This window comes from Cavia porcellus, unplaced genomic scaffold (assembly GCF_034190915.1).
Source record: "Cavia porcellus strain 051 isolate PalLab524CR breed Dunkin Hartley unplaced genomic scaffold, mCavPor4.1 scaffold_27, whole genome shotgun sequence".
Classification (NCBI taxonomy): domain Eukaryota; kingdom Metazoa; phylum Chordata; class Mammalia; order Rodentia; family Caviidae; genus Cavia; species Cavia porcellus.
The window spans coordinates 10,408,697-10,421,345 of record NW_026947510.1 but is presented as its reverse complement, the minus strand read 5'-3'; the positions used below and the strand labels follow the sequence as shown (position 1 = coordinate 10,421,345).

At 34.0% G+C, this 12,649-nt stretch overlaps 1 protein-coding gene across 2 annotated transcripts in view; it reads left to right on the top strand.

The window, feature by feature from the left end:
- The window catches only part of Cubn (cubilin), a 254,814-nt gene that overhangs the window by 25,906 nt on the left and 216,259 nt on the right, over positions 1-12,649 (top strand). For both annotated transcript variants that reach the window (XM_063237874.1, XM_063237875.1), the window contains 3 exons: positions 7,927-8,108; positions 10,638-10,800; positions 11,924-12,114. In XM_063237874.1, coding sequence (XP_063093944.1) covers positions 7,927-8,108; positions 10,638-10,800; positions 11,924-12,114 — 536 coding nt within the window. The remainder of the gene's footprint in view (positions 1-7,926; positions 8,109-10,637; positions 10,801-11,923; positions 12,115-12,649) is intronic.

Here is a 12,649-nt window from a genome sequence, read left to right as displayed (position 1 = left end):
GTTCTCTCCAGTCTCCTTCATCAGAGTACTGTATCTTTCATTGTAGAGGTTTCATTTTGGAAGTATTTCACTCCCTTGGTTAAGTTAATTCCTAGATATTTAATTATTTTTGAAGTCACAGAGAGTGGAATTGTTTTCCTGATTTCTTTCTTGAGATGTTCATTGTTGATGTACAAAAATGCTATTGATTTTTGTGTGGTGAGTTTGTATCCTACTGTTTTGCTGAACTTATTTATTAGCTCTAAGAATCTTGTGTTGGAATTTTTGTGGGTCTTCTATGTAATGGATCATATCATTTACAAAAAAATAGTTTGATACTTCCTTTCCTATGTATGTCATTTTTATTTCTTTCTCTTTCCTGGTTGCTCTGTATAAATGAGTATTCCATTGAACAGGAGTGTTGAAAATAGACCTTGTAGTGTTATTCCTAATTTCAGAGGAAATATTCTTTATTTTTTTCCCATTCAGTCTGATGTTGATTGTGGGTTTTTTTTTATTTATTTAAGGAGAGAAGGGGGAAAAAAAGCAGAAAAGCGGTACAAGTTATACAGAATTTCAGAAAAAAAAAACAGTAGGAAATCACTAGTTAATGGATTACATATTGTCATCTTAGAAATATTTGTTCAAGTTACAAGATTTAAGCATATAAAGTGGACATTCAAACAGTGAGACTGCAAACAGTTCTGTTCAATGAGCCAACAAAACTCAGTAATATCATTGTCTATCTTATACACTTAAATTTACACGCAGTTATACCATTTAGAACACTTTCTTTTCCTCTCTTTTGTACAATGACTATTACACATTGGTTTTATTGCTCCCACAGTTCTTATTACTTTTTTTGGAAGAGAGTAAAACCAAATGTGACTTAACAGAACAGAGTCGGTTAAATCAAAAGGGTGGACAGAATAGATAATGTAAAAACATAATACAAGGTGATCAACAATGGTTACCATAATGCCTCCCACTATCTCAAATAGAATTGCCTATATCATCAGGCATAGGCAATTGCCTATGCATAGGCATATTGCCCGTTACAATAAAATTGAACAAAATAGTAAAGAACAAAACCAACAAAACCAAAACATTGGAGACATTACAGGTCTTCAAAAGTAGATAATAGTCAACCAGTATGGGCATCATAATGAATCCCACTATCTTCACAGCTGTTGCCTAACTTTCGAACCTGGTACTATCAAGCAAAGCAGAATAGAGGAACATCAGTCAAAACAAGATGGTGAGAGCAATACAGGGCTTCAAATCAAGTTAATAGGATATCAAAGTGGGTTACTATAATATATCCTGCTTTTTTTAAAATTTATTTTTCCTTTAATTAAAAGGATAAAAATAAAAAAGTAAATAATAAAATAGATACAGAGATAAAATAGGGCATAACAACTAAACAGTGCAGATCAAAACATAACTATTTAAGCAAATTAGTGTTTCAGGTTGTGGGTTTTTCTTAAGTGACTTTTATCGGCTTGAGATAGCATCTTTCTATACCTATTTTTATAAGTTTTCTTTTAACCATGAATTGAATGTTGGATTTTATCAAAGACTTTTTCTGCATCTTTGAGATGATCATGTGATTTTTTTAAATCCCTACTTCTAATTATGTGGCATATTACATTGATTGATTTAGGTATATAGGACCATAGTCATTTGATCGTGATATATGATCCGTTTAATGATTTGTTGTGTTCTACTTGAAAGTATCTTTCTGAGGATTTTTGCATCTATAGTCATTAAGGATATTAACCTATAGTCGTCTTCTTCTTCTTCTTCTTCTTCTTCTTCTTCTTCTTCTTCCTCTTCTTCTCTTCTTTTCTTCTTCTTCTCTTTCTTCTTCTTCTGTTGAGCCCTTGTCTGGTTTTGTTATCACACTTATGCTGACTTTAGGGAATGAGTTTGGCAGCATTCTTTCCCTTCCAATGTCATGGAAGAATTTGAAAACTGAATTCTTCTTTGAAGTTCTGATAAAGTACAGCTGGTTAATCAGTTGGGCCCTGGGCTATAGTTGTCATCTTTTACTGCTTCCTGAATTTTATTGCCTGTTATTGGTCTATTCAAGTAGGGGTTTTTTTTTTGTTTTGTTTTTACTTTCTTGGTTCAATTTTAGTAATTCATATGTGTCCGGGAATTTATCCATTCTTTTAGATTCTCCAATATATTGGAATGTAAATTTTTGAAACAATTTCTTATAGTCCCCTGAGTTTCAGTGGGGTCCATTGTGATTTTGTCTTTTTCATTTCTAACTACATGGATATGGGTCTTTTCTTTCCTTCTTTTGCTAAGTTTGGCTAAGGATTCATTGATCTTATTTATCTTCTCACAGAACCAACTCTTTGATTTATTTACTCTTTGTGTTTTTAGTCCAGCTTTATTGATTTCTCCTCTGATCATCATAATTTCTTTCTTTCTATGAGTTTTGGCCTTGTGTTGCTCTTTTTCTTAATCTATGGCTTTGAGATGCATCATTAGGTTATTATTTGGGATTTGTTTATTCATCTAATAAAGACATTCATAGCAATAAACTTCTTTTTGAAAACCGCTTTTCTAGTATCCTGCAGGTATTGATATGTTGTACTGCTGTTGTGATTTGATTCTAGAAATATAAATTTTCCCTGATACCTTCTGTGATCCATTGATTATTCAAGATTGTGTTATTTAATCTCCATGGGTTTGCATAGTTTCTGTGGTTTCTTTTGCTGAGGATTTCTAATGTCACCTCATTGTGAGCTGATAGGATGTGAGATAATTTTAATTATTTTGAATTTATTTAAAAAATATTTTTATTGCCTAAGATATGGTCTATTTTTGAGAACGTTTCATGAACTATTGAGAAGAGTGTATTCCCTGAAATGCTGTATAGATACTCATCTGTTAAGTTCATTTGTTCAATGGTATGGTTCAATATGGTACTTCTTTTTGAATTTTTATTTGGTTGACTTGTGAGAATGGGTTATTAAAGTCCCTCAGTCTAATTGTGTTGGCCTTATCTGTCTTTTTATATCAATAATTTTATTTTAGGAAATTGAATGTGCTGACATTTGCTGCATCCATATTTACAACCGTTAGCTCTTTCTTTACCCTTGTGTTATTTCCTTTACTGATGTGTAGTGACCTCCTTTGTTGCTTTGGATACACGTTAGCTTGAAGTATATCTCATCTGAAAATTAGGATACCATTCCTCCAATGGCATTTGGAGGACAGTAAGTGAATGCCCTTCTTGTTTCTGCTCCAGTGTCCTTCATCTCTCTCAAATTTTGGTCACAGCCACTGCAAGCCCATGAGATTGTTCACTGGAATGTCACTCTTTCAGGAGTATGCCCTAAGCTCTTTTATGTCCCCAGGACTGGTCTTGGTGACAGGTGGCAGCCTTCCAGCCACTGGACTCTGTTTAAATCTTTCCCAAGACAAGATTTGAACTCTTCCTAAGAGAGTACGTTCTTTGGACTTTGGATACAAGCACTGATAGGATCAAGAAACAGCTCTTTTTCTTAGTCTGAACACCTCTGTTACGGATTTCGCTTTATGAGCTTCTCCTTTAAGTTTCCTTCCCTTAGCTGGGTTTTTGTTTGCCCTCTAATTTATATCTGAGTATTTTGGTGAATCTCTTCCAAGTGTCTTGTAATCACTGAAGCCATTTAGCCTACCTTGATGATCTCCCAATTTTGAATGTTGAATCAACTGCATTTTTCAAAAGTTTTCTACTCGTTCATGATGTTATTCTTTTTATACATTGCTAGGCTTGAGTTTCTGATCAATTTTTCAGAAATTTGAATCTATATTTGGGAAATATTGGTCAACTAGTTACCTTGTAATTTCTTCATCAACTTGTAATATTGACACTTTAAAATTAACTGGTGTATTGTTTCTTTTTGATTTGTATAGATTAGCCTGAAAGCATTTATATAGATTAGCAAGACTTCTTCATTCCTTAAACATTTGAAAGAATTTACCTTAAAATTTGCTGAGCCTAAAATTTTCTTTGTGAGAAAATTTTTAACTTATTAGTTGAACTTATTGGGCATATACATATCTATTCAGATTTTTAATTTTTCTTACTTTTGGTAATATTTTTCTCAAGAAACTCATCTGTTTTATCTACTCTTTCATAATATTTTCTTGCTATCCTTTAGTGTGTTTTGGATCTTTAGTGATGTTTTCTTATTCCTGATATAAATAATTTATGTTTCTTTTTCCCTGATTAACCTTACTGGGAGGGTATTAATGCAAACTATTAGCCTTTTCTATAATTTCTGTTGATTTTTATTTTATTTTGCTCTTGGTTTTATAATTTCCTTCCCTTATCTTTTTGGGGGCACACCTTACTATTGATTTTAAGGTTTTCTCAGTTTCTTGGCTTAGATGCATTGGTAAATGATATCACCATTTTATTTTTCTAATGTGTGCAATAAAGCTTGAAACATTTTCTCACTTTAATCTGGTTTCTGAGCATGAGTTTCATTCTAAGGGTGTTTCTTTGAAAGAGTATATTGATTAATTACCAATGTAGTCATTAGGCACATAGTGCATTATTTCAGTCTCTTGAAATTTGTTGAGATTTGCTTTATGTAATGATACATACTCTGCAGTGATTGGATAGAATTATGTATATGTGCCAACTTAATTTATTTGAGCCATAGTTTTGTTCAAATATTAATTTTTAGTGACTTAAATGTTTTTTCAATTCATGGAAGAAATGTATTAAAATTTCGTTAGGATTAGAGATTTATATACTTGCGTTGTAACACATTTTGCTCTATTTATTTTATTTTTATTTTTTCCAGATTTCCAGTATTTACTTTTCCAACCTTATTTATTAAGGTTTAATAGACACATATTGTATTCAGGGTATACAATACAATATTTTGACACATTGATATATTGTGAGGTGATTACCCAAATCAAGCTAGAGCAATTGATACATCTGTCATCTTATACAGTAGCCATTTTGTGTGTGTGTGTGTGTGTGTGTAGCAGGAACATTTAAGATTTACTCTTTTAATAATTTCTAAGTACATTATTCAATATTACCGATACTTATCTATACTTCAATACATGCTGTGCTGTGTGGAAGGTGTTCAAAATTTAAATGTACTTTTGATCAACATCAGGTGTTCAAAATTTAAATGTACTTTTGATCAACATCTCCCTGTTTTGTCTGGCATTTAGATCTTGGAAACTACCATTGTATTCCTTGCTTCTATGAGTCTGATATTTTTTAGATTTCACATATAAGGAAGATCATGTACTATTGTTTTTTTCTTGTTTGGCTTATTTCACTTACAATACTATTATCTAGGTTCATCCAGGTGCAGTTACACATACCTGTAATCCCAGATAATCCTGAAGTGGAGGCAGAAGGATTGCAAGTTTGAGACCAGCATGGTCAATTCAAAAAGACCTTATCTCAAAATAAAAAGTGTTGGATATGTTGTGTATAATGGTTCAAATATCCTGGGTTCAATTCCCAGTACCGAAAAAAAAAAAATCCTCTGGATTCATCTATGTTGTCATAAATCACAGAATTTCCTCCTTTTTAAAGACCAAATATTTTCCATTGTGTGTGGAATACATTTTTTCCTTTCATCCATCAGTGAACAGTTAGGTTGACTCTCCATATCTTGACTGTGATAAATAATGCGGCAATGAATGTACAAACGTAGGTGTCTCTTCCAGATGGTAATTTCATTTCCTTTGGCTATATGCTCAAAATTAGAGTAGGCTTCAAGTTTGAGATGATGTACTAGCCCTTCCTACACATTTACTATCTCAATAATGGGACCACCTTTTCTCTGAATAGCTCTTACTCTTTCAAAGGTGCATGATAGTCAGATCCCACATTTTGGATGCTAAGGATGGCTGTTGTTAATAGGTTGGTCCATGTCTAGATAAAAAATACAAAGTACATTTCCTATTTTTAAGGGGAAAATATTCATGTATTCATAGCGATTTTTAACATATTGTTTCTATTTTATATTTGAGTTTCTGTTATCATACAGTAACAGTCCTGGTTCTCACTGACATTAATATATTACCTGTATGTTTAATCCTACTCATGTGTAAAATAATACCAGTAATATTACTAGTACTGTGCTAATTGGAAACCATTTAATATTTCATTTCATTGCTGTTCTTTTATACTATTCTTTTATTCATTTGATTGTTCTTTGCTTGGTCATATTGTCAAATTATAGTGCTTTAAAGTCTAATTCTTACTCTTCATGGTTGTCAGTTCCATGAAGTTACTTCATTGACTTGTTTTGCTTATAATTTTAGAGATTTCTTCATTTTTATTAAATTTTCTTTAGAATTGTGTAAAATATTCATAATTCCAAAGTCGAATCAATATACATGGTAGATTTTGAGAAATGTAACTTAGTTTTGGGTTTATCCCTTCTTTAAAAAGCTTATCCCTTTGTTTAAGCAAATAATTGCATGTGATCATGTTTTCCTTTCTTAGATAAAAGGTAGCATACCACATACACTGGTGTATATTTTGCATTTTTACTTGAGGCATCCTGTTCTTACACCATAACTAGAATATAATAATGCATTATGTAGATGTTTTCAGTGCTTTTTTTTGTTTTTTGTTTTTTTTTTTTGGTACCAGAGATCAAACTCAGAACTTCATGGTTGCAAGGCAGGCACTTATACCATTGAGCTAAATCCCCAGCTCTCCATTGCTGTTAATGGGTGTTGACTTATTTCTAGTCTTTTGGAATTCTAAATTTTACTACAATGAAATATCTTGTACATTTGTCTTACTATATTTTGTCAGGTGTGACTTTGGGATATATTTCTAAAGATAGGATTGGCCAAAAAAGTTCATAAGGTTTTGTTGGATATTGCCATATTCTCTCCTAAAGTCATTATATCTTATTGCATTCTCATTAGCAGTTTAAAAGTGTCAATTTCTTTACAGTTTCATCAATAATTTATTTTTGAAAATTCAGATTTTTATCATTTGGAGAGGGAAGAAATGGCATCTTAGTGAAGGTTTTATTTTTTCACATTTTCCTTATACATTTTTGTATATGTATAAGGGACATTTGAATTTTTTCTGTGTATATTCTCTTTGCTTTTGTGTTCTTTTCCAAAATGCTTAATATATCAGGGTACTAACTTTTTGCTATAGATTGTACTTTTTCATTTTATTATTAATATTTTACTTATAGTATTTTATGTGTCTAAAATTTTACTCACCTGGTAGTTTTTTTAAGTATTAAAATTTGGAAAGTGTATATTTAACTTTTTCTCATTAAGAATAATGAGAACAGTGTAATGAATTTGTTTAGTTTTCTGCATTGGTAGCAAGTTTTTATCTGACTAATCTTCATAGTTTCCTAACTCTTGTGTCCTGTCACCTTATTTTTTCTAATGTTTATTATGGTCAAATAAACTAAGTGTTCTACCTAGATATACTGCTAAAGAATCTTCTCAAATGAAAATTATGTACTGCTTAGCTGTTTTAAAATATAAAATGTAGGGGCTGGGGATTTAGCTCAGTGGCATAAGCACCTGCCTGGCAAAAAAACAAACTATATATATATATATATATATGGTCCGTTGAATGACGTAGGAGCTGATATACAGACATTAATCTATTCAGTGTGGAGAAAATCATTCCATATTCCCATTATCCATCCCACACATATTTTAGCACTGTATTTAGAATTGCATCTCCTTTGGGCAATTGCCCCTAAACACAGAGTTCACCCATGGGTGATTATCAGTTGATACGTCTAGATTTATAACTTTATGAAACTAGAAAGCTGAAAGTCTCATTTACTTTGGGAGGTTATCTAAAAGAGTTCATAGTCATTTAAACGAAGTTTCACTTCCTGTAGGAGTTATGATAATTCTAGGTGAATTACATCTTGAATACAAATGTAAAGTTATTTCTCCATGTTATTTTAGAGTGTGGAGGTAGACTGACTGGTACCTACGGCTCTATCCAGTCTCCGGGGTATCCTGGAAACTACCCCCCAGGAAGAGATTGTGTATGGCACATTATAACCAGCCCTGGACTTCTGCTAACATTTACTTTTGGGACTTTGAGCCTGGAGAACCATGAAGATTGTAGCAAAGATTATCTGGAGGTAAACAATTATATTGAGATAGAAGTTATGATTATTATGATTATGATTATTATCATTATAATGATATGATTAGGATTCACAGCACTATAATTTGGTGATGCCCGTGGATAACCCCAGTTTATTAGCGGCAGTTCAATATGTTTATCAATAGGCATTAAATGTAAGTCTTGCTAAGCCTTTATTCTGAATTATGCTGGCTTTTTGCTGTTTCTTTTGGGTTCAGCTTGAATCTAGAAACAGACTGCCTTACCTTTCCTTGTTCTTTCCTGGCAGCCCAGGGCCCTGGAGGAGAGATAGCAGGATTCACAATAAACACCAAGTTTTTTTTTTTTTTTTTTTTGGTCTTTTTCATTTTTATCGGTACCAGGGATCAAACTCACGACAGCCTGCTTGCAAGGCAGGCGCTTATGCCGCTGAGCTAAATCCCCAGCCCCCTAAACACCAAGTTTTGCAGAGCCAAACCTTCAGTTATCTGTGAGAAACCAGCAGAATGTTTCACAACTTGACTGTAGCTATGTAGAAAAATAAATTGATAGTGATTGTGCTGAAATGAGTTGCTAAGTGATGAATCAATTGAAAGTATTGAAAATTATCATTGGGAGGAGAGAAGTCAACCTGAGTTACTCCCTTCTTCCATTTGTAAAATATTAAAATACAAAAGAAGAAAATGCTGTAATTGTGCTCAAATACCACCTGCATATAGGGATATAAAATGCTGCTCTTCATTTTTCTACTGGAAAGATATTGAGGAGATTGAGTTCTTAGGTTATGCCTGTATTTTTATCATCATAAATCTCAGTGCCGCTTGCAATAATGCTAAAAAGACAGCAAGCTTTTCCAAATGCATTAGAGAAGACTGGAGTGCTGCGGAATTATTCATAAAGCATGGAAGGATGCAGCTGTCAAATGGGGTCTCTACAAGTTGAAGTCATTAGTAATTTAGCAGTTGTAAGAATGGATTTGAAACCTTTGGGAATGACTGGAGGATCTTCCTCTCCTTGGAAAATTTAGAAAAAGAACATTTCAAATGTTGACTGTAAAAAGTGAGTTACCTTGAAATTAATATTTGATAAGTTCCATTAAGTTAAAATTAGAGGACTTTTACTCCTACATATTAATTTCTGCATGCTTTATAGTAGAAGGTATCAGTCATTCTGACAGTACTTAAATATTTTCACTATACAATATTTAAATGTCTAAATAGCTACAATATTTCAAGGAACTAAATATACAAATAAAGTAATGTTGCCATGTCAGTTTGTTCAAGAGAAAAAATAATTTGAATGGATAAAATTGCCTATATTAAAATATTCCTCTTGGTGTTCTGTGTGATACCATATACTGACCAGGCCCACATCTCCCAAACAAGTAGACTGTAAAGGTTTAAATAAAAGAGATAAGTGACATGATTTGAGGGCTCCAGGAGGATCAAAATCCTCTAGCAGAATTTGAGATTTTCTGGGGGCTCTGACAAAGAACTTCTCTGGGCATCCTGTATTTATTTGATTTTCAAACAAGGCAAAGGGTTAAGGTAGATAGCACTGGGACTCAGCAGGACCTTGGGAGTCAGTTCAAAGACTTCTCCAAGTAGTAAATTATGCTGACTTATCTCCAAGTTGACATTCACGATAGCAGTGAGATGCCTGCAGCTACAGTCTTTAGTTATTTTGGGTGGTAGCCAGCTGTCCTCACTGTGGACTTGTCTTCTCCTTTGAGGCTTCATGGCATCATAGGCTACTACATGCCTCTGCTGGGACCAGTGCTTCATAGAGGTTCACTTACTATGAATCCCACTGCTTGTTTCCAGACAAGGAGCCTAGGCCTTGGACAGACTCACAGTAAACATGGAAAGCCAGTGGGTTAATTTTAAATCCTGCTCAGAGATGCTTCATAAGTGATCTCGATCAATGTGATACAGATTTTGCAATTACAACAGAATTACAGAGAGGTTACCATGATTATTTAGTATATTAAAGACCAATAACTAGAAAGTTTCTAGGATCACAATATCAGCATTGTGGTACTTCAGAGTTAATAAGTTATATTTTAAAATTTATTACATTCATCGAACCATCACTTATGCTGTATCTAAAAAGACAGCACTCATTCCCACCTGCTCCCCTCCTAAATACCTAAGCCACATTGTGAATCAGTTGACATCAATAGTATTCCTTCTATTTTCTTTTCCTTTATTCATTTTCTTTTTCTATATCAGTAGAAGTTTATCTTAAAACAAATATCTGGGGTAAAGGAAACCTATGCAAGGAAACACTCAGATTAGTAGCATCATGAGAGAAATACTAAAATATGTTTGGTCTCAGAATTGAAATTCAGATAGAAGATAAAACATTTGGATGATGGAAAGACACCCTTTTGGAACCCCAAATGTATACTAACTATATGTGTGATCAGGAAACTCTTTAGAGCCATCATTATTAAATGACATATTTTTCTCAAGTGAATGTCTAAAATGACCTGCTTTTTAAAACTGGACTTGTTTGACATTTATAATTCACTCTTTTATTTTAGATCCGAGATGGTCCTTTACATCAGGACACTATCCTTGAGAAATTCTGTACCACTCGCTCTGCCCCACCACTTCAGACTACAGGTCCCTTTGCCAGAATTCATTTTCACTCTGACAACCAGATCAGTGATCGTGGCTTCCACATCACCTATCTAACATCACCTTGTAAGTAACTTGCCAGTGGGTGGCTCAATATGCAATTGAAGGACAGCGCTATGCTTACTGCTGTTTGGTATTTTAACAGATCTGAAAGATGACTTTGACTAATAGCGCACCTTTGCAGATATTTCTCCCACAACTTCTGATTCTTTATCTTCTTAGTGTTTTATTATTCATACATTAGTGCCCCCTGGTTTCAAAACTATGGAGATCACATCATGGTGGAAATGTATGAAGCCTAAAATTCAATCATTCAGAACCTCACTGTTTGATGTTTTGTTGTGTGGTAGGTTATTCACATGAACAATGCAGTCTGTTTAGAGATGTGTCTTATTTTGTCTTTGGATTAAGTCCATCCACATAGAAACTAGGGTTGCAGTGTCCTGGCCTCTGGAGTTTCACTTCAATGAACTGTTACTAGCTATCTAGTTTCTAGGGTTGCAGTGTCCTGGCCTCTGGAGTTTCACTTCAATGAACTGTTACTAGCTATCTAGTCTTTATCTTGCATTGGTATTTTAAACAACAAAACAAATGAAATACTCTGTAATTTTCATTTTAGGGATGGAGTGAATTTTGTTCGTCACATCTGTCATTGTGTTCATGACAAGAATTCAAAGGGAAAATATCTGTTGAAGCTCAGTATCAGGAAAAGCAATAATGCACATCTTCATTGGTCTCTTGTCCTTTACTTTGACATCAGTCTCAATCTATAGCTGACCTATAATTCCCGTGGCCCTTACAACTATTGTTTATGCTCATCAACCTTACTTTGCCCATGTGTTGCTATTCTGTATTTATTTATTTATTCTTTAATCTGCTTCACGTTTAGTTATATATTTTTTACATTATTTCATAAAATGCCTTAAATCTTTCTCAAGTGAAGCAGATCATTCATGCATTTAAAAAACAATTTATAGAGAAGAATGGTACAGTAAATTCTGATCACACATCACTATTACTTCAGATAGTCCAGGGACAGAGTGCAAATATATCAAATGGGAAGTCTTGTAATAGAGGCCTAACCTGAATAGGATTGATAAAGTGAGAATATGACTGTGTGTATGTGTGTGCCAATTTCAGAAGCTGTGTCACATAACCCTTCCTTTTCTCTTCTTCCCTTTGCCTGTAGCGGATTTGCATTGTGGAGGGAACTACACAGACCCAGAGGGTGAGCTGCTTCTTCCCAACTTGCCTGAGCCTTTGGCTCACAATCGGCAATGCATCTATATCATAGAGCAGCCTCAGGGAGAGCTAATAGACCTCAACTTCACGCACGTGGAACTGGAAGGCCAGAGGGGCTGCTCCCACAGTTACATTGAGGTAAATTTGCTCCTTTATTCTCAGCTGCCCTCAGATGATACTCATCAAACCTCTACATATGCTGTAGGTTGAGTAAGGGTCTCACAGCATCCAATCACCAGAGATGGCATTCGAAATGCCATTTTACACCCATTCCAGACCCACCCAATCAGCACCGTGGAGGTCAGAAGCCACTAAGTCATTCTGATGCAGTCTTCCTCTGAGAACAACTATTCTAGAGAACAAGTGGTAACGTAGGGTGCTGGTAATGGAATCAGCATAGACAAAAGGAAAGCTGAGACTAGAATCTCATTACAGCGCTACAGTACACTACAAACTGAGCTCTAATCACTATAGTACATGCAAATAAGTAAAGTTAACTATGATTTACTAATAGGAATAAGATTTCATAGGTTATCTAGGATAATCTTACATGCAAGAGTATTCAACCCAGAGAAGCAAAGGGATATGTCATGTTAACCCAGCTATTAGTTGCACAGAGAGTTACATTAAAATCTTTGAAAAGGGCCTGGGGATTTAGCTCAGCAGCAAAAGT